Source organism: Gekko japonicus, unplaced genomic scaffold (genome assembly GCF_001447785.1).
Source record: "Gekko japonicus isolate JY-2015 unplaced genomic scaffold, Gekko_japonicus_V1.1 scaffold469, whole genome shotgun sequence".
Taxonomy (NCBI): Eukaryota; Metazoa; Chordata; class Lepidosauria; order Squamata; family Gekkonidae; genus Gekko; species Gekko japonicus.
This window is the reverse complement of record NW_015173138.1, coordinates 361225-386926: the sequence shown is the minus strand read 5'-3', so window position 1 is coordinate 386926 and position 25702 is coordinate 361225. Positions and strand designations below refer to the sequence as shown.

General features: G+C 39.9%; 2 protein-coding genes across 3 annotated transcripts in view; both read left to right on the top strand.

Moving 5' to 3' along the window:
• Positions 1-9452, top strand: part of BBS5 (Bardet-Biedl syndrome 5) — a 19985-nt gene extending 10533 nt beyond the window's left edge. Inside the window, exons 6-12 of one of the 2 annotated variants that reach the window (XM_015422252.1) lie at positions 2925-3060; positions 4961-5056; positions 6040-6102; positions 6689-6823; positions 7226-7309; positions 9151-9174; positions 9294-9452. In XM_015422252.1, coding sequence (XP_015277738.1) covers positions 2925-3060; positions 4961-5056; positions 6040-6102; positions 6689-6823; positions 7226-7309; positions 9151-9174; positions 9294-9389 — 634 coding nt within the window. In that variant the 3' untranslated portion in view covers positions 9390-9452. Of the gene's footprint in view, positions 1-2924; positions 3061-4960; positions 5057-6039; positions 6103-6688; positions 6824-7225; positions 7310-9150; positions 9175-9287 lie in introns of both variants that reach the window. The other variant, XM_015422251.1, reaches the window with a different exon arrangement.
• Positions 9453-11814: 2362 nt separating this feature from the next.
• Positions 11815-24510, top strand: KLHL41 (kelch like family member 41). The gene is made up of 6 exons (XM_015422267.1): positions 11815-12983; positions 17341-17498; positions 17587-17694; positions 20834-21019; positions 23287-23433; positions 24170-24510. Exons 1-6 carry the CDS (start codon positions 11874-11876, stop codon positions 24279-24281), a joined length of 1821 nt encoding a protein of 606 aa, XP_015277753.1. The 5' UTR covers positions 11815-11873; the 3' UTR covers positions 24282-24510.
• Positions 24511-25702: the final 1192 nt, after the last annotated feature.

Sequence of the window (25702 nt, the reverse complement as noted above, 5' to 3'; positions counted from 1 at the left end):
TTACCTTCCCACTGAAGTGGTACCTATTTATCTACTTGCAATGTCTTGCTTTTGAACTGCTAGGTTGGCAGGAGCTGGAACTAGAGACGGGAGCTCACTCCGTCTTGCGGCACACGGGTCTCGAACTGCTGAACTACTGACCTTCCACAGCCTGCAGTTCAGCGTTTTAACGACTTGAGCCACCGCAGCTCAATAACAGATTGTTATTTAGATGTAAATAGGGTACCATCCCACCATTTCACAGATGAAAATAGAAATACAGAAGAGAGATTCCACCATCCCTATTCTTGTCTCAAAGATCACTGCCAGGAACTTCCCAGTTACAGATCTGCCTGGTGTATAATGCACTTATGCAACAGTTGCCCTTTAGTGATTTAAGAGCCAAGAGGTGTGCTGGATTAATGATCTCCCAGAAAACATAACTGTTCTGCTGCATATCAACAATGCAAAATACTGTATACCTATGCATTTGGAGTGTCTGAAATGGCATGCTTATTTGCTTTTGTGTTTACGCTCATGCATTTTCATATATGAGGACAGGAGACCAGATGCAATCCCCTGCATACACACATACTCACTTGGAAATGTATCTGCTGAAGATGAGGGGCACAGGGTGAACGCTGAAGAATGACAACTCTAGCATTCACACTAACAGAACTTTAATGAAGTGTCCCCCAAAAGTGTGATTTACCATAGAGAGAGATTAGAAAATAGGGGCTATCCCAGCTAAACACGTACTGAGCCTGCTGCTTTATACATGCAAATCATGCAGTCTACTGAACAACTCTAGTAAGAGTCAGAAAATATATCTACTTTGTAAGAGAACGTCCATTCTATGAAGGTAATACTGATATGGTCAATTTCAAGTTTAGTTAGTCAAAAAGGCAGTTTGCCTTTTGTGTGATTTTTCATGTAAAAACATATCTTCATAGGTGAACGGAACTAAATTATCAATGAATTAGATCCAGAGATACCTATGTATCAAAAGACACTAAACATACCTTAAAATGTGAATATACATCCTTGTAAGTACTGCTTCATTGTTGTTCCCATTTCTTCATGCACAATATTGTGTCCTTTTCTGGAAATAGAGCTGCTGTACCGCAGTGTTCCCTCTAAGCTGAGTTAGTGTGAGCTAGTTCACAGTTTTTAGCCTCCGGCTCACACATTTTTGTCTTAGCTCAGGAAGGAGGCTCCAGAGCAAGCTAATTTATGCAGTAGCCAGATTGCTCGCTCACAACGCTAATGCCAGTAGCTCACAGAGTAGAATTTTTGCTCACAAAACTCCACAGCTTAGAGGGAACATTACCAGCAGGGGTTTTTTTCTGGGAAAAACATGCAGGTATGGAGTTCTGGAACCTCTTCGGCAAAATTCTTTTTTAAATGTTTAAAATTTCATGAGTTTTTAGTATACAGATTGAAAACTTAATTTCCCTCTTGAGAGTTCCGGCATGTCTTTAAAACACAAACAAAAAACCCCCATGGTTACCAGTATACATTGAGATCATATGCAGTTTTCCGTACTTAGAGGGTAGAACAGTGGATGTGCTATTGTTTCTTGTGCAGAAAGAGGATCCCATTGGAGACTGTACATTTTGAACATGAGCAGTTGTTCGTAGGACAGAATATCTGTAGCGCAATTGAAAAGTGTTGGGTTGGGAAAACTGCATAAATATCAGTTTTGTACTTTCAGACTCCCTACTTCCTAAACAAGGGCAAGGAATAATACCTAATTTTAGTTCTGTAATGTTATGAAATGGCTTTACATCCATTTACATTTTTGGTTGGAACACAGAATTTCCTATAGGTCTTTGAAATATAGTAGTTAACAAGCAGGGACCCGCAAGAAAGTTGTGAGGAGGGAACATCCCATTCTCCCGCCTTTCCTTCCTCCCCTCTCCCCCACCCCTTTTCTGTCACTCATGTCCCATTGCTTTCTGCCTCCCCTCAACCCTTTCTTCCCTATTGTTCATGCCCCTTTACTTTCTGTCTCCCCCTTCTGCTTCTTGCAATCCCCTCATTCTTCCCCCTTCCAACCAAGTGCTCAGTGTCCCACCACTTAGACCAACTGTTTGTCTCTGACGGGAACAGTGACAGTGGTAGTTGGCTCTTGCCCTTCTCCTCCCCTGCTTGCCTGAAGTCAGTGAAGGAGCATTATTTGCTGGAAACTAATAGGGGGATTCTTTGTTGCATTGGTGGAAGGGGGGCAGTAGCAACTTCCCCTCCTCTTTTTCTCCACTTGCCTGAGCTTCGCAGTGAGAAGGTGGCAGCCGCAGTGGGCTCCACCATGACTGCCTTCTTGTCATTGCTTGAGGGGTTGGGAGCCACAACTGCCCTTCCCCCAATGGTGGAGCCAAGCCGAGACTCCTCTTCCTTGCCTGCCTGAAACTTGGCTGTGGGAAGGTAGCAATAACTTCTGCCAGCCTCTTCGTGGTCTTCTCTTCCTTGTCACCATTTGCAGCCTGGCAGCATGTGATTATTTCTCTTCCCCTTCTGCCCTCCTCTTCCTCGCATGCCAGCCTGCATTCAGAGAACAGTTCTCTGTACTTATGTAGTCAACTGTTCTTAGTTTTGGGGGTTTTATTAAAAACAACCCCACTTTAGTTTTTGCATTTTTTTGCAAGGTTGGCATTCTGTCAATATCTCCAGATTGGACACTTGACTGTTAGATATAAGGTGCCGTATAATATGAATGTGTCTGACTTCAAACACAAAATTACACATAATAATGATTAAAACATTGCACAATACAACAGATAATAGTTTCTTAAAATGTAAATTATCTCTTTTGGTTTCTTTTTCTCAAAGCTAGGACTTTATTGCTCAAATTATTTTTCAGTACAGCAAAATTAAAAGGGAAAATATAAATTAGTTTTAACATTTTTCATATTTGTCACAGTTTGTGTATATGTTGTATTTTCTAGAGCATATGAAACATCAAAAATGTACCGTGATCTTAAACTGAGATGTGCATTAATTCAAAACAAGCAGTTAAGATTGTTACCAAAGGAACAAGTATACGACAAAATAAATGGAGTCTGGAATTTATCTAGTGATCAGGTATTGTGTAATATAAGAAAAACATACTTAAAATGGTGTTAAGAATGTACTTTATATTGTCCCCCATCAAATGTGAGCAGAGAATTCTAGAATCACTGCACTAAGGTATTTCAAAACACACATAGTATTGTAAAGTTCAACTGAATGTTCTGAAGACCTTGTTTACTTTTAATAATATGTTCAAAGTTACATTCTAATGCAGAGGAGTGTTTCTGTGTTAGATTGTGACTGGTGCAGGGTTCTTTTCCCCTTTCCCTGTTCTTCGGTCATATTTTGAACCCCCAAAATACTGGCAGGCGATCTGAACAAAGGGTAAGGGAGGCTGTGTCTCTGGAGTTGGGCCTTTTGAAAGGATTAAGACAGCACATGAAAGGATTGTGACAGCAGGCATGACTTGCAGTGTCAGGTGCAAGTTTTACTGTTCTATTGTTTGTTCCATGAAGCCTGTGACCTTAGACTTCTGTAGATTCTGCTCAGGGGCATCAAGGCATTGGCAGCATTTTGTACTGGACAGTTGCAGTGACTGTGGTATAGTATCAATATATCATGTAAATGCACTCTTCTGTGTACAGCAAAATATAATTTTACTCTTCTTACAAAGCATTGGATTCTATCTTATGCATGAGAAATTGTTTGAATTCTTCTGTTTTATTTTTTTCAGCCCCAAATAATGTCAATATTTTACAATTACCAAGTAGGCAAGAAGGAGCCAAATCTACCATTTTTTGTGTCCTCTTGCAGGACAAAGTCACTAGAACCAGTCACAGTCATGCCTGTTCTGGTATGACTCAGATCAATACAACTGCTAGAACAATAGTCTCTCATGCTGCCTCCTGCTGGTGCAGAAGCTTTAATAGTCCCTGTGACTCAGGGAGCTGATATCAATGCACTGGTATCTTTTCCTGTGCTACATTGGTCCGCAAAAGGTTTCCCTTCAAAGACTATTAAAGAGGATAGCTTTGACATGGCAGATAGCATGAAGAAGAAAAACAGGTTATTTACCTATAAGGATACTGTTCAAGTGGTCCTACAACCCTCTCTGCATCCTTGCTGCTGGCCTCTCTGTTCTTTACCTTTAGAAATGCTAATTGTTTTTATCCTGTTTTTATGTACCGGCATACGTGCCCTGATGTTAGCCACCCTGAGCCCGTTCATGGGGAGGGTGGCCTAGAAATCGAAAAAATAAATAATTGTACTAGTGTGAAGGAACTCTGTGGGAAGGCACTTGCCCCTCCCTTGGAGCAGGTATAGAAGAGTGATATCCTCCCTTGAGAAGGGTATTTGAGCACCAATGTTTGGCCTAGAGTGCTAGAATTTTCTTGATGTGTTCCTGCCACATCACAGAACCTGTGAGTGACTGTAGAGCTGGCCACTCAAACATCATTTACAGGTAAGCCTCCATTTACTGTCCCTTGTGTTGAAATATGAGCTATCACTTTCCATCAGTAGAAGGAGGAGTCAGTTTTCTGGTGGCTAGAATTTTCTTGATGTGTTCCTGCCACATCACAGAACCTGTGAGTGACTGTAGAGCTGGCCACTCAAACATCATTTACAGGTAAGCCTCCATTTACTGTCCCTTGTGTTGAAATATGAGCTATCACTTTCCATCAGTAGAAGGAGGAGTCAGTTTTCTGGTGTTTTCATCGTTTGTTTGTAAAATTTTGATTTGTTAGCTACCTTGAGCATATTTATGAAGAGGTGGGGTATAAATAAATAATGTTTAAAGAACTATATAGGAATACTAGAATTTTCAAAACAGTGGTTTTAGATTTAAATGTATTTATATTGAAATGGTTACTTTAATATTTTCTAAATAAAGTTTGTTATTTTATTTAAATATAAATGGATAAGGCCTATGTAATGACCAGTCCAAATAAGTTTTTACTTCTCTTGCTTCTAGGGAAATCTGGGTACCTTTTTCATTACAAATGTGAGAATAGTTTGGCATGCTAATATGAATGATAGCTTTAATGTCAGCATACCATATCTACAAATTGTAAGTACCATACCATAACATTACAGTAAACATTTAACTGTAAATATTAATGTAATATGAGTTACTTCTAAAATTATGTATTATTTCTATGAAAAAACCTATGGTTTATCTGGCAGAGATCTATAAATGCTAATCTAAATTTGACAGTATTAACATGAGCAAGGAGTGGTACCTCCTCTGGTGGTTGAAATGTGGGGTCTTTCAGCTGGGTTGTGGTGGGGAAAGGCAGAACATTTATCTTCACCTTGGCCATAGTTACGGTAACGGCCTTGGGTCCGTCATAAGGATAAAAGGCTTTTGGTTAGTGCAGTGCTAAGAATACTTCTTGGGAATAAGCCACACTGAGTGACCTGGGTAGGATTCTGAGTAGATCTGACTCAGATGACTCACTGAATGTTACCTTACTAGATCGTTCATAATGCATTACAGTGAAGCTGGTGGATTAGTGATTTTCTGTCAGGTTGGGTTGTAGGGCTGTGAAGAGTTTCAAGAATATTCCTTCCCCCAGATCAGCAATCAGGCTGTTCTGAATAAAAATATATTTGCGGCACCATTCTAAAAATATTTTGGCTTCACATTCATCTTTGCATGAGGCAGTAGTATTATTCCACCAAGCTCATACTTGAACCTGAGACTTTGACTCATAGCTCATACTTTTAACCACTGCAATACAATAACTTTTTTAAAAAGCTGAGTGATTTTATTTGATGTCCACAGAACTTAAAATGCCACCCTATAGTAGTTTCAGATCATATCCATATCACTTTTCATTATAGTTCACAAATTATACTCTTTATTTGCTTTTTTCTGCTTTGTTCATTGTACTTCTCTGCTAAAAAATTATACTTTTATATGATAATTATAACTTCCAAAGATAATTATAATTCAGAAATTCACATTGTAGTTAGTTCTGTTAAGAATCATATTTGAATGACACTTCTTAACCAAAGAAATGTTCCCTCTTGTTTTCACTTTGGCACCAGCGCTCAGTAAAGATCAGAGATTCAAGATTTGGCTTGGCACTTGTCATTGAAAGCTCTCAGACGGTAAGAAACCCTAGTAATGTATTTCATTTCCTTCAGCATTTTAACTCCATTTGAAACTCCAATAAGCTGTTCATTGAATGAAGCACCTGTACTTCGTGACATTTAGCCTCAAGGATTTCTTGATTAGGATGTCATCATAGTATAACAGACAGCTGAGCTAAGATTGTCCTGAATAATGGCCATGATAAATGAACACCAGGTGACTCAGGACTCTGAATGAAACACCAGCAGGTCAGCTTGGTCACATACTATTTTTGAGTGTCTTTGCCAGTGAAAGTTTAGACTTGATATTGTTAGCTCCTGAGTAGTTCTCTTGCGTATGGCTATTTCAGAATAAATTTCTTCGGAAATACAGTTTCAAGTATTGCTCAATACTTTTTCTAAGACAAGAGGAGTATGTAGAAATAGCTTTAAACTGGGATTTTTGGGTCATTTTTATTATAGTGTCATTAAAATACTAACCATTTAACAAACATATTATGAAAGATCATAAAATACCTCCCTGCTGCAAAACCCACTGCATTTACTGTATTTGGATAATTCTACTGTCAGATATGTTTTATTGTAATATATGACTGTTTTGCAGACTGGAGGGTATGTCCTTGGATTTAAGATCGACCCACCTGAAAAACTGCAGGATGCAGCAAAGGAAATAAATTCACTGCATAAAGTCTATTCTGTTAATCCTATATTTGGAGTGGATTATGAAATGGAAGAAAAGGTATTTCAGTTTAGTATTTATTTTGAGAATTAAACTGGCTGCTAAGGAATAAAGTTCCTTTCATTTGTTTACAAACAGATAACTTCTGTGAAAAATCCAAAAAGAAAATATTAACAGTGAAGCAGTCCAAATACGTCAATGTATAAACCATATAAGTGGCCAGACAATGTAAACAATAAAACAGTCCAAAACAGTCAATGTATGAGCAATATAAGCAGTAATGGTACACTGACTGATTGTCCCATTTCAATATCTTCTGCTTCAGAACTACTTTGCTATATCTAGTATGTGTTTATTAATCTGTAAGAAACAGAATATCAACAACTACAACCAAAATGCTATTTACATGTTTGCACATTTTACCAAAAGAATTATGAACTGCTTTCATTTGTTAATTTTCAGCCTCAGCGCCTAGAAGACCTGACGGTGGAACAGGTACAAGATGATGTAGAGATAGAGTCAGATGAGCACACAGATGCCTTTGTGGTAAGGATCTATAGAAAAATGGGAATATCTTGTGGAGAAATGCCACCCACCATAAAATTTACCCCAACATTTCAGCCATTGTGACTGTACCTTGTGAGTCAGAACAGAGCTGCAACCTTGTGGCTGGCAGGAAGGGAGAGCGCTGGAGGGTTGAACCATCAAACTCCAAGCACTGACTACTTTAGTGCTTATATATGCTAGTGGCTATGGCCAAAGCAGCAGCCAGGAATGGAAGGCTACTTAGAAGCAGTAGTTCTTAAAATTTATATTTAAGGCATAAGCTTTTGTGTGCACATGAAAGCTCATACCTTGAATAAAACTTTGTTGGTCTTAAAGGTGCCACTGGACTCTAAATGTGTTCTACTGCTTCAGACCAATATGGCTGACCACCAAATTTATATAACACTCAGTTTTGAAGATTTTTAAAAATAGTTTATTTTTTGTGGATTTATTTCGATTTATATCCCACCCTCCCCACAAGCAGGCTCAGAAAGGCTTTCATTTGAGCTAGCAGTAATCTTGTTGGTGGTATTGTTCTGGAGTTGGATCCAAAAGCCATCTTCCACTGCAGAAAAGTGGCAATTTTTTATTTCCTCCCACTAGAGAGTTCCTCCAGCACCCACACGCACAGAAGGTCCCATATTGCCTTGGAGCAGCATTTTGGAGAGATCATTGTGAGGGAGAAAAGGGGAAATTCCATTCTGTCAGCAAAGGTCTTCTGATGGTATTTTAGCTCCAACAGCTGAGAAGTGTGAAACTACAAAAGTGAAAAGCATTCACAAAATTGTATTTGTCAGAAACAAGTTAAATGCTTTTCATTTTTAAAGTATAAGTAATATGTCCCCAAAAAAGGTTTGTTATGCTAAACATCAATTCTGCTAACGACAACAGTCACAATTAATTTTTAGGTGACAAACTATAATTACCTCTCTTTTAAGCTTCCTTTGGTGCAATTTGAAAATACCTCATGAGTCAGCACTCATGACCTTTAGGACCTTTAGATTCCCTACTTTTTATTAAGGATCCCCCCCCCAGTAGATATTCCCCTCTGAGAACTGGAAAAGAAGATTACATAGTACCAGAGGTTGCAGAAAGGCACAAAGCTGTTTGTGTTACTAACAATTGCTATAAAAAATCCAAAGGCAGTCAGTTCAGTTTGTAAACAAAAGATAACTTCTGTGAAAAATCCAAAAAGAATTAGTATGTGTAAACATGTATATAACATTTGGTTGCAGTTGTTGGCTTTCTGTTTCTTACAGATTAACAAGGCCACATACTAGATATAGCAAAGTAGTTCTGAAGAATATAATCGAAATGGGACAATCAGATGGCGAACCATTACTGATTTTTCCAATTCACCTGAGACATCAACCTAATATAATTTTCAGTCCTAAACTTTGTTAACAATCCTTATGTTTTAAATAATCTTGCCATCTCTATTATTGTTGTGTACCAGACTGAAATCAACACTCCTCAGAATTGCTGTAGGTTATGCGCGTATTCTAAGTAAAACCTCTTATTTACACTTAAAGTTAGCTTTCTTACTGAAAATCGATAGAAAACTTCATATTTACCTTGTTAATACTGCATCAAAAAGAAAGATGGTTGGATAAATTACAAAACTGAGGTATTCATAGGATACTTATTAAATTAAAAGTAGAAATAAAGAGATAGGATCTGGTTTACAAACCAATTTTAGATATGAAAGATAATGGCAGGCTTTTCGGTGAACTGTGATATCTGGTGTCTGTGGTTGAATGTAGCAGACTTTTAATGATGAACTGTGAAAATACTCAGTTTCTTTTTAAGATTTGTAATACTTTGTTATTTTTGTATTGTAGGCTTATTTTGCTGATGGCAATAAGGTAAGATTTTTAAAAAAATTAAGTTAAATTGAATGCTATATTAGTCTATAACCCACAATTTTAACTTTGTTTCCTTGCATTTTCTCTCTGCCTTCCTCATTTCTTGAAAAAAGCAACAGGATCGTGCACCAGTTTTTTCTGAAGAGCTAGGACTGGCAATAGAGAAACTGAAGGAAGGATTCACCCTGCAAGGACTCTGGGAAGTAATGGGTTGACAGTAATTTTAACAATAGGAATAGTCTGTAACAATATGTATAGTCTACTACCTGTTTTACAGAGATTAATATATTTTAAGATATTAAAAGAAATTATGTACAATGTATAGTTAGAAGATATATTTATAACATATATATTTATGCCGTGTGTTGTTTGTGTATTTGCATATAGTGCTTTTAACACTGACATTTCAAATTATTTGCTTAATTAGGACATGTGTTGATCTGCTAAAGACTAACTACAAGTATTTAAGGAAATAAAACATAAGGATTTGTATTTCTGAGTAATCACTGTCACTGCTACATAGAATGTCTTGGCAAGTATTTTACAACTGTGACTTAATCGTTAAATCTTACTCTTAGCTCATTCCACTAAGGTACAAGACATCCTGTTATTTTGGAAGCATGCTGGGAGAGGAGGTTGATGCCCATGCTCTTTTTTGCTTTTGAAATCTATCAGCAGTTTGACAGATTTTGAACTTTGTCATAAACATTATGTGAATTGTATGTAACCATTACCTTTTTATCTGTTCAGGGTATTATTATTTTTTTGCTATTTTTATCAATTAGTTTAAACTTAAAGCTGTTTTGATCATGTTAGCTGATTCTTCTTTGCCATTAACAATGTATCTACCAGTCTGTATTTATCTTATTTTGTTTATTGTATCATCTTTTCCTGTGTCCCACTACAAAACACATTTAACATATCAACTTGGAAATAAACCTAATTGATTTAGAATCATTTCTAAGTGGACATGGTTTACTATCTGATAGTAAAATTATTTAGAAAGTTCCTCTTGAATAATCATTTTTTTCCTGATTTGTAGAAAGATCAATCTTGTCTGTTCACAGCTCTAGTTTCTGGGTTTAAGTATCTTCAGATTTGGTCATGTTGAGTGTTAGATGGAACTGGGAATGGAAAACTGCTACATTCAGAATTTGGTGACTTTAACCTACTGAGTTGCAACTTACCAGCATTTCTACTTGATCTTGCTAAGTTCTTTCCGCCATCTTATGTGACTTTTGGCCCTGTGGGTCCCTCAGTCCCTAGCATAGTCTTTTCAGTGATCAAAAGGATCCTCATCCTCTAGCTTATGCCATTAGGATAACTGGTAGCATACAACTCACAGTTGTTGACTTTGACCTTTGGGTAAGCCCCAAGCAAAATCAATACAATATACATCAAACAGTATTCTAAGTACTACAATTCATTTAAAAGTTCCATCACATTTTTGTTTTCTATGAAAAGTGTTTACACTTCTTTAGCAAGTGAGCCCTTTAGAACAGGGTGTGGCATGCAAAATTAAATGTCATTTATTGTTTGAAGGAAGCAGCTGCTGTATTTTCAAGTGAGATAAGACCTTGCACACAATTTCTATAAATGGGAAAATGTCAAATGACCTCTCCATCCAGCTGTTGTTTTAGCAGCTGATCTTTTGAGTGTACCTTGAAAAGATCCTATTTACTTTCCTAAACATAAGCTAAAATTTATTTTTTATACTGAATGTATAAAGGTGAATTTCAATTAACTGTATCAAACCATTAATGTTCAGTTCCTGACAGATTTTTGAAAAAGATAATTAGACCTTTTTATTGATTACAGCTGTAGCAAGCTTGTACCTGTTAGCTGTGATCTGTCAAGACACTAATGTGTTTCATCACTTCTTGGTTTTGCTCTTGAGCCATCCTTCCTGAGCTAAGACAAAAATGTGTGAGCCGGAGGCTACAAAACTGTGAGCTAGCTCACACTAACTCAGCTTAGAGGGAACACTGCTTGGGGGTCTTAAATGATGAGAAATAATACGCCCAGCCTGCCTGTGCATGCAGATTTAACCAACATACTAGGAACACACTGGATCACTGACATGGTAATAAAAACCAACCCAGAACTTAACCCTTTTTTATTTTAAATAAGTGGAAATTTTATTATTGTCTAATGGGTGAGTATGTAAATAGTCCAAAATAACTTTCATGGGATTTGTTTTCATAGGCATTTACACTGGCCCAATTTCTGTGCAACAATAAATTTTTAAAGGTTTTCAGTGAATGGCCATCATAGTTCTCCCTGCTGACTTCTGTCTTTTGAAACAATGTTTGTGATTAAGTAATGTGACTATATTATAAAGTATTTAATCATAGCAATTACCTTGGGGCCAAATTCTGCCACCCTTGCTCTGGGTGCTATCTATACTTTTCAAGTAATCTCCGTGATTCACTGTGTGTAACCAAGTCAAACTGATTCCCTAGTTACTAAAAGCAACAGTTGCTTCTTTCAACCCATGACAGCTGCGAGCTCCACTCTTCTTTCCACACCATCCATCCTAAATTCCAGCTCGTGAAAGTCTGTACCTATATTTAGCTTGCAGGATTAAATTACAGAGGGCTTCAGGCTGGGCAAAGCACATTGATCTGCCTTTTTCAGGCAGACCTAGGTACTGACAAGAGGGCTTTAACTTCTGCCTCCTTGCCCAGCCATTCAACATAATGGATTCCCAAAGAGAACTTACTGAAGAACTTCGACTTTATCAATCCACTCTGCTTCAGGATGGCCTCAGGGAGCTTTTGGAAGAGAAAAAGTTTGTTGATTGTTCCCTAAAAGCTGGGGATAAAAGTCTTCCTTGTCATAGACTGATTCTATCAGCCTGTAGTCCGTATTTCCGTGAGTACTTCTTATCTGAGCAAAGTGAGGAGAAAAAGAAAGAGGTGGTTCTAGACAACGTTGACCCTGTCATCCTGGACATGATTGTTAAGTACCTGTATTCTGCTAGTATTGACCTCAATGATTCAAATGTCCAAGATATTTTTGCACTGGCGAGCCGCTTTCAGATTCCCTCTGTTTTCACTGTGTGCGTTTCTTACCTTCAGAAGAGACTTGCTGTTGGTAATTGCCTGGCCATCCTTAGATTAGGACTTCTGCTTGATTGCCCAAGACTCGCGCTGACTGCCCGTGATTACGTGTCAGATCATTTTGTGCAGATTTGCAAAGAAGAAGACTTCATGCAACTTGCCCCCCATGAACTCATCTCGATTATTTCTCCAGACAGCTTGAACATTGAAAAGGAAGAAGTGGTTTTTGAAGCTGTAATGAGGTGGGTTCGACTGGATAAAGAGAACCGGGTGAAGAGTCTTGGGGAACTGTTTGACTGTATCCGCTTTCGCCTGATGGAGGAGAAATATTTCAAGGAGCATGTTGAAAAGGATGATATAATCAAAAGCAACCCTGATCTCTCCAAAAAAATCAAGGTTATCAAAGATGCCTTTGCTGGGAAACTGCCTGAGCCTACTAAAAGTGCAGACAAGTCAGCCAAAGGAGAGGTTAATGGTGATATTGGGGATGAAGACTTGCTCCCTGGCTACCTAAATGATATTCCAAGACATGGAATGTTTGTCAAGGACCTCATCCTTCTTATCAACGATACCGCTTCAGTGGCTTATGATCCCACAGAGAATGAGTGTTACCTGGCAGCTCTGTCAGAACAGATTCCCAGAAACCATTCCAGCATAGTCACTAAACAAAAGCATATCTATGTGGTGGGAGGACTCTATGTGGATGAAGAGAACAAGGAACAGCCTTTCCAGTCATACTTTTTCCAGGTACAGATCTCCTTTGGTTATTTCAGTAAGGGTAATCTCAAGTAAGTTCTTAGCCACCGGTAGGAGCAGGGAGGACCATTTCAGCTGATTTTCCTCCTCCCACTGTAACTGCCCACTGTTTTCTGGGACTGTATTTTTTTTGTGGGGAGGGGATGCAGTCGGAAGAGAAATGTGGAAAAGCCCTACTCACAGTTTGTTGGATAGCACCCTGTGGCTTGGATCCACTGGAGCATTTCTGTGGACAGAAAGATTTCCATGTGTAGACCGTGACTTGCTCACCTTCCCCCTTCCACTGCAGCCCCAAATGCACCACCACACCAAAATTCTGTTCAAGTGTAAGCAAGAAAGTCAAGCTCTGTAGGTGGAAATCCATCCACGGAAGTGCTCCAAGTCAATAGCTTTAGTGTTGATCATTGGTATACTGCTGGTGCCTTATTCCTCAGTCTTTAGAAACTGTACATTCTCTAGTATCATTCTTGTTAGTCTTGTTCTTGTTTGTATCTTTGGATTAGTGGCAAAAAGCTAAATATATGTAATCATTTCTGCCATGATTTTATCCCATGGTTTCATTCCCCCTTAAAGCCAACAGCAGCACAAATACCTTTTTATTAGGACCAGCTTCCCAAAACAATGGCACTTCCCTGCAACTCTTAGGCTGGATGTTTAGTATGAAACAGAAGTGCATGGGGGAAGGCCTCAAAAACCTTCTGTCCTATTTTGGTTGGTCCTAATAAAAAGGTATTACATTACTGTTCTTTTGGGATTTTTTTCTGTGAGTCATCACCTACAATCTTTAAACATTCCATTCAAGCTTCTGTCATTGCTATAGTACATTGTGGGCCATCTGATTTCCACCATGACAAACCACACCTATTTATGCTTCACATATAGGACGATTTCTCACTAGAGCTGCCTCGCGGCGCAGCCGCCATTTGCCCCGTCACTATTTGTCAATTTCACACCCGAGACTGCGGGGCTGCATTTGACCCGCAGCTTCGCCCGATCTCCTCCGCAGTTTCGTGATCCTCAAAAACTAGGATCACGAAACTGCGGAGGAAATCGGGCGAAGCTGCGAGTCAAAATGCAGCCCCGCAGCTTCGGGTGTGAAATTGACATATTTGTGTCGGGGCAAACGGTGGCTGCGCCGCGAGGCAGCTCTAGTACGAAATCGCCCATAGTGTATTGGCCTATGAAACTAATGTAGGAGGAAACTTAAACTCTTATCAGTTTTATAACAAGCTGCTGTACCATGTACCTCCTACAAGATGAAGTATATTTTTAATGTGGACCTTGACTTGCCCATCTTTCTTTTATGCTTTCCACTTTGCTGTTCTTATATGTCCCTCTCCCCAAAAAATAAATTTAAGGTCCAGATCAAGTGTTTTCTTGTGGATACAGAAATTCTGCTCATCATACATGGAGCTCTTTCATCCACAAGGAATCCCCATTCATTTTAGTAGAGGAAGTATATCTGCGTAGGCATTCCTCTGCTGATGGGAAATCCGGGTGCATACAGACCTGTGAGTCAAGCTAGATGTGTAACATTGGGCAGCCTCACTCGTGAGCTATGGAAACATTATACGTGTAACTTCTGAGAAAGCAGTAGCAATGAAAGAGGTGCAATGTTCTTAATTAAGTTCATGACATGTGAAAAATTTTCCACAGTTGGCTGTTGTAGCTGAAAACTAAGACGCTACAGATAGTAGCAGAGTATGAGATTTCTATAATGTAGTCTAAACACTTCTACTTACTGTTACAGAAACAGACAATTGTGCAATCTTCCAACAAATATATGCACGCTTGCTAATTGTGCATTATGTATAGGGATCATAAGATTCAGTCTTTTGTGACTTTGAATGTGGTTTGCGTTGATATCAAATTCTGACCTTTAGTACAATGTACACATGGCCCTGGTTATAATCTGTGACCTATTCATCCATGGCTCAAAACACATTACTGCAACAGTACTAAATATGATTTTCCCCCCTTCGTTGTTCTTCCATAATTTACTTCTGTTGTAAGAGAGTCTTGATGGGCCTGCTTCCCAAATAGGCATCAATTATATCTCCACCCAACATACATCTAGTTTTCTTAGGCCTAGTTTTCATGTAGATTTATCACTGAAGTATGTTACTGTGAGCTTCTTGGAAGAAGAGGAGTTAAAAATGCACTAGATAAGTGATTGAAACCTGTTGCACCAACCTTCTATCTGATATCTTTACTTTCTATGAGCACGGATTGTTTTTTTTTTTTGCTGGAACAGTCAGTCATGCAAAGCCCTGTCTGCAGTCTGAACTAGGGCTAACATGGTGAGTTTATTTTCCACAGCAAACATTGGGGGTGGGTAGGTACATTGTTTTCTCTGAAAGAGCAGTTCTTCTCTTTGGCTCCCAAATCTCACCCTCTTCTTGTCAAAACACTTCCCAAGAGCAGAGGATGGGTCATGGTTCAGACTGTCTCCTTTTAAACTGGCTGTTGGCCAATTTATAGGAGGTAAACATCCACATGCCTGTTTATGTGCCCCATCCCAAATTGTCAAAATAGTAAGTCTCCTTTTTTTGTAGTAGTAGTGGGAACCCTGCCAGCCCCCACCCCCATTGGCTCAGCCTGGTCTGAAATAGCAATATTTGAACACCAGTTTCCTGCTTGTGTGACACACCTGGGCACGTAGAGGAATCTTTAGGGGAAGTAAAACTGGAAACTGCTGCTGGAGGATTACGTCTGAACAAAGAATGGTAGTAGGAAGGAAGGAAATAAATGCCTATCTATGAAGTGGCAAATGTATTTATTTAAAACATTTTTATGCTGCCTTTCCACCCAATTAGCATCCCGAAGGCAGCAAGCATTAAAGTATTTGAACATTAAGACAGCGTTTAAAGTTATAAAATAAATCAATAAATACATGAATACATAACATACAACAACAAAACAAGGGAGGAGAGCCAATAAATAGTTACTGAGGGTATGCCAAACAAAACAACAAAGTCTTCACCCACCAGTGGAAAACACTGATAGAGGAAGACAGATTAATTTCTCTGGAGCATCATGAAGGCCCTTTCTTGGGTTGCCACCTGTCTAGCCTCAGATGGCAAGGGCACCTGAAGCAGGCCCTCCCGAGATGAGCAGAATGAACAGGTAGATCCATTTGGAAGAAGGTGGTCCTTAAAGTATGTTGGCCCCAAGCCATGTAGGGCTTTAAAGGTTAACACCTGCACCTTGACTTGAGCTCAGAATCAATTTGGGAGTGAGTAGACGGAACAAGACTGGAGTGATATGATCCCTATGACCCACTTCAGTCAGCACTCTGACTGCAGCATTCTGTACCAACTGTCACTTCCAGATAGTCTTCAAGGACAGCACCATGTAGAATGCATTGCAGTAACCTAATCCAGATGTTACCAGGGCATGTAGCACAGTGACAGGATCTTTCCCACCCAGGAAATGCCACAGCTAGTTTGGCTTTACCAAACACAGGCTGCGGTCAAACAGAGCATTAGGCACGCTAGAGGGACGGAAGATAGGCGGATTTTCCGGGCGCGATCTCACCGCCACATCTTGGAAGTGTCGAGCTCCCGTGGTGAACCCGAGGCTTCCCGCGGAAGATGCGCGGTAAAAAACTAGTACCTCAGAGGTACTAGTTTCCTGAAACCGTGGGGCAAGGGTGGGCGTCTGATCGCGTTTCCGGTGGTAGTTCCGGCGCCCGCCCATGTCCCCTTGCAAAAAGTTTTTTTTTTCAAAGTCTCCACGGATGCACACAAGCACCCAAGGGAGCATGCGCACATTTGAGTTAAAAAAAACAACCCCGTTTGCCCCGCGCCACGCTTCTTTGCCACACCGCAGGACTGTGGAGTGATCGGCACCTCCCCCCTACCACGGGACCTCCACGGTAGGTCTGCTCGCGCAACCGCGCGGTTTTTAGCCCCAGGGCAAACAGCCACGCTTCCCCCCCCACATTTTCCTGCCCGTGTGCCCGCAGCCACAGTTTGGTTTTACCAGCTAAGCCTGGTAAAAAGCTCCTTGGCCACTGCTGCTGTACTAAAGGTCAGAATTTGATATCCAACAGAAGACCCAAGTCCAGGAACACTACCAAACTACAAACCTGCTGCTTTTTTTTGGGGGGGGGGGTTATATGTTCTAGCTAATGTGTTCTGTATAGAGCATTGATTATCTAAGGAGACATCAGCAAGTATAGGAATTGGGAGGAGGTGAGCTGGTTTCATTTCTAGCTCATAGGTAAAAGGTTTTAAAATGTAAAATCTTAGAAAGTGATGTTATTGGAGCAGCTTTTTCTTTGCTTTTACTGTGTACCATTTTCTATTATGTATTTCTTCTTACTACTTCTGAATTTTGAAAAAAGCTGGATACCATCTCTGCCGAGTGGAATGGTCTTCCTCCGCTGCCATCAGCTAGATGCCTTTTTGGATTGGGAGAATCAGAGAACAAAATCTATGTCATTGCAGGCAAAGATCTCCAAACCGAAGAGTCTCTGGATTCAGTGTTATGCTATGATCCCACGTACGTTCCCTAATGTCATGTATATTGAGGCTTTTACTTCATTTTCGGTTAAACGGAAATGCCTTACCAATGTCCCCTTTCATTCTAGGTCCCTCAAATGGAATGAGGTCAAAAAGCTCCCAATCAAAGTGTATGGTCATGCTACAGCTTCACATAATGGAATGATGTATTGTCTTGGAGGAAAGACTGATGATAAGTGAGTGCATGCAAGTTCCAGGGGGGGAAAGTCACTGTAAAAACTTGAATTTCTGCCCCTGTTTCAAAATCCTGGTTAATGTTAGCCATAGCTAAAACTGGTAGCAATTTAAGTCATCACTGTAGTTAATGCCAGAAGGAGGAATTTGCAGCAAAGAGGAAAAGAGCTGAAAAGGATCCCAGGGTTCAGTCTCAGTCCCCTCGTCATTGTTAATAGATGGATGTATGCTGACCCAGTGTTGGCACACTGTGGGGAAGAAAAATGCTCTCACAGCTTTAGAATTTTTCAGAACTGATTTTGATTATACACAGCTACATTTGTGCAGTATCCTGGTGAACATGCCTTATTGTGTGGCTCATGCCAAGACAGCTGAAGATTCTACGATTTCTTGACCTAATATTGCAGAATTACTGCAAAGGGTTTGGCATAAAGAGCAATAGCACAGAAAGGGGGGGGGGAAGAAAACCACGTATATAGACTGGACACTTGCAACTCGGCGAAATAAGCTCAGTGGCTTTTTTATTGGTTAAATTTACTGTGAGGTTAAAGTCCATGTTTTTGAAGACTACCCTTCACTTCAAAAAGGGAAAGTGAACATCATGCTCATGGAACAAACTGTGTGTTCACGGTATACAGGGGTCATTTCGTAGAAAAAGAGCTAGGGGAACTCATTAGCATAACTCATTAGCATATGCCACACACCCTGACATCACCGGAAGTGTGTCATAAGGACACACACCCCACCCCCAACGGTCCCGGCCATGAGGGGCCCGGCGGTGGACCTGCAAGGCCAGCGGGAGTGCGAGGAAGCCCCGCGAAGGCCCTCCCTGGCCCCAGGCAGGCAGGGGTGGGGAGAGGCAGGGAGGAAGCAATTTACCCTCCCTCTTCTCCTGCCTCCTCCTGGCTGAATGAGGGCCGGAAGCGGGGCAGCTGGAAGCAGGCGGCGGGGCTTCGTCATGTGCCCCACCCCCCGTACTTCACCCGGGGGAACTGCGATCCCCCGCGATCCCCCCCGAAATGACCTCTGAAGGTATATGGCTTTTATAAATAGATAAAGAAAGGAAACGGGTTAAGGGTGTAATTCCTGAAATTTGTGAGTCAAAGAGGAATAGGGGAGAGGCCATGGCTCAGTGGTAGAGCATCTGCTTGGCATGCAGAAGGTCCCTGGTTCAATCCCCAGCATCTCCATTATAAAGGATCAGGTAGGAGGTGATGTGAAAGACCTCAGCCTCAGACCCTGGAGAGCTGCTGCCAGTCTGAGTAGACAGTGCTGACTTCAATAGACCGATGGTCTGATTCACTATAAGGCAGTTTCATGTGTGTTCATGTGTGAATAGAGTTTGCTCTTATGCTTCTGTGGCAATTAGCAATATTTAAGACCTATAATTGCATAATGCACTTCCTAGCTTGAAAGCCCTATGGCTATGTCTGCTCTGCTCCAGAGTCTATTTTTAGGCATCGAACTTGGCTCCTTGGGAAAGCCTTCTTTCCTCTCAGAGAGGCCCCAGGTGGAAACAGCTGGTACATTTTCTCAATCAACAAGATGATCCATTAATTCATACCTGCTTAGTTTGAATTAACTTAATTTGCACTGTGACCCAAGAAGAAAGAATTTGGCACCCTGAAATTTTTCAGCATTCTAAGTTTCTGGTTTGTACACTGGACAAAAAATCTTGGGTTTCTCTATGGGAAGAATTTCTGATAACGGAAGAAAAATGCAGCCAGCCAGTGCTTTCAGTACAGTTTAGGTCTTTACTGAGCTGTCGAGTTCTCAGTGGCTCTTGGTATAAGGAGTTGCCTTACACTGATCCAAACCAGTGAGTTGGTCTGACCTGTGCTATCATTCCATCCTGACTGGTGTGGTTATCTACCCAGCACTTCAAAAATGCTCTATTAGATGCATTTTGAAGTTCAAATCTTACCCGTGAAGCTAGGGAAGCTGATGATTGAATCCAGCAACTTCAATGCATGTGAAATTGTGGTTTTGACCACGTTTCTCTGACATGCTTTCTGTGGTGTTAATGGCACATAAAATCCAGTGAACATAACTTTTTAAATACTTTATTTTGGTTTTCAGGTTTTTATTATATTTTATTATATTTAATAGAGCATAGCTTTAAGGAGAAACATAGATAATCTAGAAAGCAACTAAAAAGTGCTGCATTCCTTCCAGTAGGTTCTGCAACAGTCACCAGCATTTATATGTAAATTAACAGTGCCATCCTAAGGAGGAGAGTTAAAGCCGTGCAAGTCCATGGAAGCCAATGAGTTCCAAAGCAACAGCAAACCACCTCTGCTTGTCTCTTGCATTGAAGGACCCCATGAGGTTGAACTTCAGGGGGCCTCCATGAGTTGGTTGCAACTCAGTGGCACAGTTTACCTTTATTTCTGCTCAGGAGGGCACTGACTGATAAACTGAAGAGAGGTTTATTTAGTAAATATTCAGTAGAATTCCAGTTGATAGTCCTAAAAATATTGAGGATGGGAACAATTCTAAGGATGGTGTCATCTGCTGGGAAAAGGTTGCAAGAGAGGTTTAGAAAATTAATAGGACAGGTAAAAGTTTTGTCCCCATAATTCTCCAAATTAATATGATGGTGTTGCTAGGAAGTTGTGCACCCAGAAATTTTCTCCTGCTTATGATGTTCCAGGATTTTCCTATTGGAGAACTTTTCCAAGTCTGAAAAGTTTTGGTCACCTAAATTAAAAATGTCTTTTGGTGTCTTGAGGTGAGCCACACTGTTACTAGCCTCCTTTCATGGTTGTTGCCATCACCTCCCAGGCTGACTCACTCTCTTCCACATATTTCTTAATTAGATCAACTTTTGTACAGCAAGTTAAATGCATAAACGAGCTAGATTCAGTTTGGTTGCCCTACATCCAGAAAAGAATTTAGGTAATTAGTTTGGCTACTTTGTATAGTGTTGTATATTTTCATTATACTACCATACACTTTAGTTATATGTAGGGTTTTTTTCTTTTTTAATCTTTTTTTTTTGTTTAAGATACTTTATTTGTTCGTCTTGAGTTAGTTAATAAAAATTTTAAAAGTCTTTTCAACGTGTTATTCAAGCTGTTTTTATTGCTTGACTTGTGATACTTGAGAGCTATGCATAATGTTTCTTCTTCAATTCCCCAGGAAATGCACTAACAGAGTATTTGTGTACAATCCCAAGAGGGGAGATTGGCGTGATCTTCCCCCCATGAAAGTGGCTCGCTCTATGTTTGGTCTCGCTGTCCATAAGGGTAAAATTGTGATTGCAGGTGGTGTTACAGAAGAAGGCCTCTCGGCTTCTGTTGAAGCATTTGATCTCACCACTAACAAGTGAGCACATTATTCATTTTCATTCCTTAAAGGGTATAGTTTTATGTATGTTACACTGCCTAACTTTGTGCCATAACTTTTTGATTTAAATAAGAGAAATTTAAATGAGATTATTATTTAAATCTAAATCAGTTGAATGCAAAAGTACTTACGTTTGGATGGATTACTTTAATTACACTTACTGAATTTAGGTTTCTTGTGAAATTTCTGGATATAATTAGTTAGGCCTCTAACATTTGATGGTCCAAGAATCTCACTCTCCAGAGATGTTATTCAAAACTGTGTTAGAATGTAGCAGCAAAGTAAAGCAGGAGTCCAGTGGCACCTTAAAAAAACGAACAACATTTATTCCAGTTCAAGATTTTTTGTGTTAAGAGCTCACTTCATCAGATGCAGTGATCCCAAACGTTAGCTATTTTATGATACACATTATCCTCATGCTTCAAAATAAGCTGAACTGAAATCAATGTGACTTACTTCCAAATTAATGGTTCTGATACATACGGGCACTTAAGAATCCATCTATTTGAAGGCATGGCAAATCTGAAGCCATTAAATTTAAAAGAGCCTGGATCTAGTGTCTTAAACAGCTGATGTTTAAGACACTGGAAACTGAGCACACAACTGGAAGCGCTAAATACATAAGATTATGTGCCAACAACCATATTCTCAGGGACCTGACCAACTCTAGAGCTCTCCAACTCCACGAGGATCCAAGAAGCAAACCTTGCCACCTGCTCATCATGGCAACAATGCACTCTGTCTTTAAGACTATGCCTGCAGGACAGCTGGTTGGCAGTGACTGGCCATTTAATCGTCCACTTTCTGATAATCACCTGGGAAGCAGCCTAGAGCCACAGGTGGGGAAATGAGGGGATGAGTCACAGCTGAGATGCAGGGGTGGCCGCAGCTTTCCTGCAGGAATTGCTCAGATCTCATGGGAATTCCAGAGGGTTGGGGCCACCAAAGGCCCTTCTGTAAGCCACAGGATATCAGCAGAGGATGATAGGCCAGCATTTGCTCCTCAGGCTGAAGGGAGTAGGGTCAGGAGACAGATGGAGAATATGAGCGAATGAAAGCCCCGCTCAGTATGATGCCTGTGGAAGGGCATGCAGTTTTCCCCGCTGACAAGGATCTACAGACTTGGGCAGGTCTTTCACACATGTGCACAACATTCTGTATGTATCCTGTGCTATGCGATAATGGATCAAGCAGGAAATGAACACAGAACCTTATTTCTGAACATGCATTACCTTTGCTGTATGAGGGCAATTGTGTCTGGAATGGCAGCAAAAGTTATCTCCTGTTATAAACTAAATAAAAGAGTTTCTTTCCATACTTTGGTATTTTAACTATCCCAGTAGAAATGGAAGATGGACCATTAATACTTTTTGTTGTCCCTTAATTATTCTTAATTATTCAGTTTTAGTTACTTGTGTGTTTTTCAGTTATCTAACTCAGAAGTGGATTGTTGGGATTCTTGTAAAGATGCTGAACCTAGTTTGATCCAGAATGACACTGTTTATGTTAATTAATAAATACTCAGGATCATTTGTATCTTAAGTATTAGGGGATCCTGAATATACAAGACATCAGTATACAGGAATTCTAGTATAAAATTACTTCCCCTTAATCTACTGTATACATGCAAAATGTGATTACTTTTTACATTTTCAAAACTATAATAGTTGAAGAAGCCTAAGATGCTTTGACCTAAGTACTACTCGTTAGCTGTTTAGTAAGCAGTCTGTATGTTTTTTATAACAACGGAACTCTGTATTTTAACTTTTATTGAAAACATTTTCCGACCATTTTCCTCTATAAGTAGTAAATGGCCTCCATTATAATGAACATAGCATGGATGTTTTGTCTAAAATACTTTACTATTTTTTGCTGGGAAAATATATTCATTAATGCAGCCCAAATTTTACCACCCCAGTCTTCCTCTTGAACATGTACAGTCTTTGACAGTCTGACGAGGGAACCTAGTGGCTGACAATAAGTTTTGCAAAAATAAAAATAAATTATCTTCCCTATTAATATTGTTACTGGGTGGAATTCTGAACATGATTAGCAATGTCCATATTTTCTGTGACCTAACTGTAACAGTCTTTTAGGCTAGGATATTGCCAACAGACATGTAGATCAGACCATAATTTCCAGTGTGTCCTGGAGTTAGTTTTAGATATGACTTTTTAGTACATCATCCCAGAAAAAAACCCTAATGCCATAGTTTTAAACTGAACATGATGCTTGTTAAATTACAGATGGGAAGTTATGCCTGAGTTCCCACAGGAGAGAAGCTCTATCAGTGTAGTTGATCTGGCTGGATCCTTGTATGCTATTGGTGGTTTTGCTATGGTTCAACTGGAATCTAAGGAATTTGCACCAAATGAGGTTACAGATATCTGGAAGTAAGTTCTGCTTGAGTATTATTATTGTCACAGTCAGATATTTGACTGGCAGATGGTGTTCTGCAATTTGAGATCTAGCCAAGTTCTTGGGAATTGCAGCTCCAACCCACCATCTTCTAGTTCATGACATGGAGCATGCTCAATCCGTGAACGTTTGTATACATTACTTTTACATCCTATGTTTCAGAGAGTCACTAACTGCAATATCCTGGCATCAACAATTTGACAATCTGTTGTATAGACTGTACCTCTTCACTAACAAGCAGGCCAGCTTCCTTGAAGGTTTCAGGCCATTTTGGTTGCCTAAGATTTAATGGTACTGCAAAAGGAATACTGTTAACAAAGGAAATGAGGATGCATGTTTGAAGTTAGCGAAAACCTCCAGGTTGTTATGAACAATTTATCACTCTGTTATGATTTTCTAAACTATACTTTCCTACCCATATACAAAACATACAATGCCATATAATCTGAAAATTATACAATATGTCACAGAGGGGAAGAACTCAACACCACTGTGCAGTTTTTGGCAGCAGTCTCATGTATTCTGTAGTTTATCAGTTTACCACTTATTCACTATTAATGTAAAGCAGAATACTAGAACAGAAATTCTGAGCTCCTTGAAACGCTCAAGATGATCAGAGTGCTCTTTTTAAGGCAAGATGTAAAAGTAAGGGGGGAATAGTTGCTGTGCTTGCAGATCTATCTAACGTGTTATTAAATTTTACCTCCACAGATATGACAGTGAGAAGAAAGAGTGGTGTGGCATGCTGAAAGAAATCCGCTATGCTTCTGGAGCCTCTTGTCTTTCCGTCGGCCTGAATCTGTTTAAGCTATCAAAGCTGTAAACTGAAAGGCAGATTGCTTAAATAGAAGGAATGATTTTTTTTTTAATGGCCTCTGTTTTTGTTGTGTACAAAGATTGATAATAAAATGCTATTCAATAACGGATCTGTCTTAAAGCGGTTTGCTTCTGTAAGTACCAAAATGTCCCCCCACCCATGTTTTTACTAACAGTTTGAATTTGAAGTAAATTCTGCTGTAACACTGAATAAAATTTAAATTTTTAAAGGCTTACTCTTTGATGTGTGTCTGTGCTATTGATGTTATTCTCACATACACATTTTTGCATTGCCTTGTTACCCCCCTCACATTATGTAATGCTTTGACCTGACCATCCGTGACCCATCAATCTCACTTATACTGCAGACACAGAAGCCCCTCTAAGGCAAGGAAATTACCTTTCATCATCCTAGCTACTGTGTAGTTGCAAAACTGTTTGTTAGCTGAACAAGATGGGTGACAGGCTAAGAGATCAAGTTGTTCAGCTGTCAGATATGTTCACCTTGAAATCTCTGGCATTTCAAGTCCAGAGGAACTCAAAAGCTTGCATTCACTGAGATGGATATTACAGTCCTACCATTTCACTGAGCAAAGTTCATTTATTTATTAAAATAATTATACCACACCTTTCATTTTGGCTCAGGTCTGAAGACTTCATCCTACAGAATCTTTCTCTAACTGAAGTCACTCTTCTTTGCTGGAAGACCTGCTTAGAGAATCGTTGGATCCAGCCCAGTATTTTGACTGGTCCTATTAAAAAGGGGCTATAGTGTCTTGTTCCCCCACACCCAATAAACAATACTGCTACCTACAATCTTTGACAGTAGCTCTAAGAGCAAGTTAAACCATGTTTAGATCTGTTTTCTGCTGGCTGAATCCGTATAATTTCAGATTTTCTAAGATCATTAATACAACACTTGGGGGGGGGGAGAGCCTGTTGAGCACACACCAGAATGAAAGAGATTGATGGCGATAGTCTATATCACAATTGAGTAAATGCAGTTTATCTTGAATACAGTGCATACTGAGCTGGTAATACTGCCTTATGGTATCATACGTTTGTCACATAGCTCTTGCAATAAGTTCGGGCTACATGATTGGTTGCTACTTGTACCTATCCTCAAATGTCTGCAATTCATGACTGTTTCCTGAATATGAATCCTGTTTTTGCTGTGTGTCCCCAGTGGCTTCCTATACATTAGGGGTCCCCAGTGTGGTGCCCGTGAGTGCCATGCCACCCAAGTGTTTTTAGAAAGCGGGTAGGGCCAGGCAGGGCTTTCCCCCAGTAAGGCTTCTGATTGGCTACTGAAGATTTGATTATTTGTGCAGATTTTTTTTAAATGTTGCTTTGGCTGTGTGACCGAAGGTAAAGCTGTGGCCAGCCCCGTAGCGACAGTGGGGCATTTGGGGGCCCTGCCCCTTAATT

What these genes read in the sequence shown, in the direction of transcription:
- KLHL41 (XM_015422267.1), top strand. Translation starts at nt 11,874, where the DNA reads ATGGATTCCCAAAGAGAACTTACTGAAGAACTTCGACTTTATCAATCC. An exon ending in TCCAGTCATACTTTTTCCAG is followed by an intron (nt 12,984 to 17,340) that starts GTACAGATCTCC and finishes TTTTGAAAAAAG; the next exon opens with CTGGATACCATCTCTGCCGA. An exon ending in GAGGTTACAGATATCTGGAA is followed by an intron (nt 23,434 to 24,169) that starts GTAAGTTCTGCT and finishes TTACCTCCACAG; the next exon opens with ATATGACAGTGAGAAGAAAG.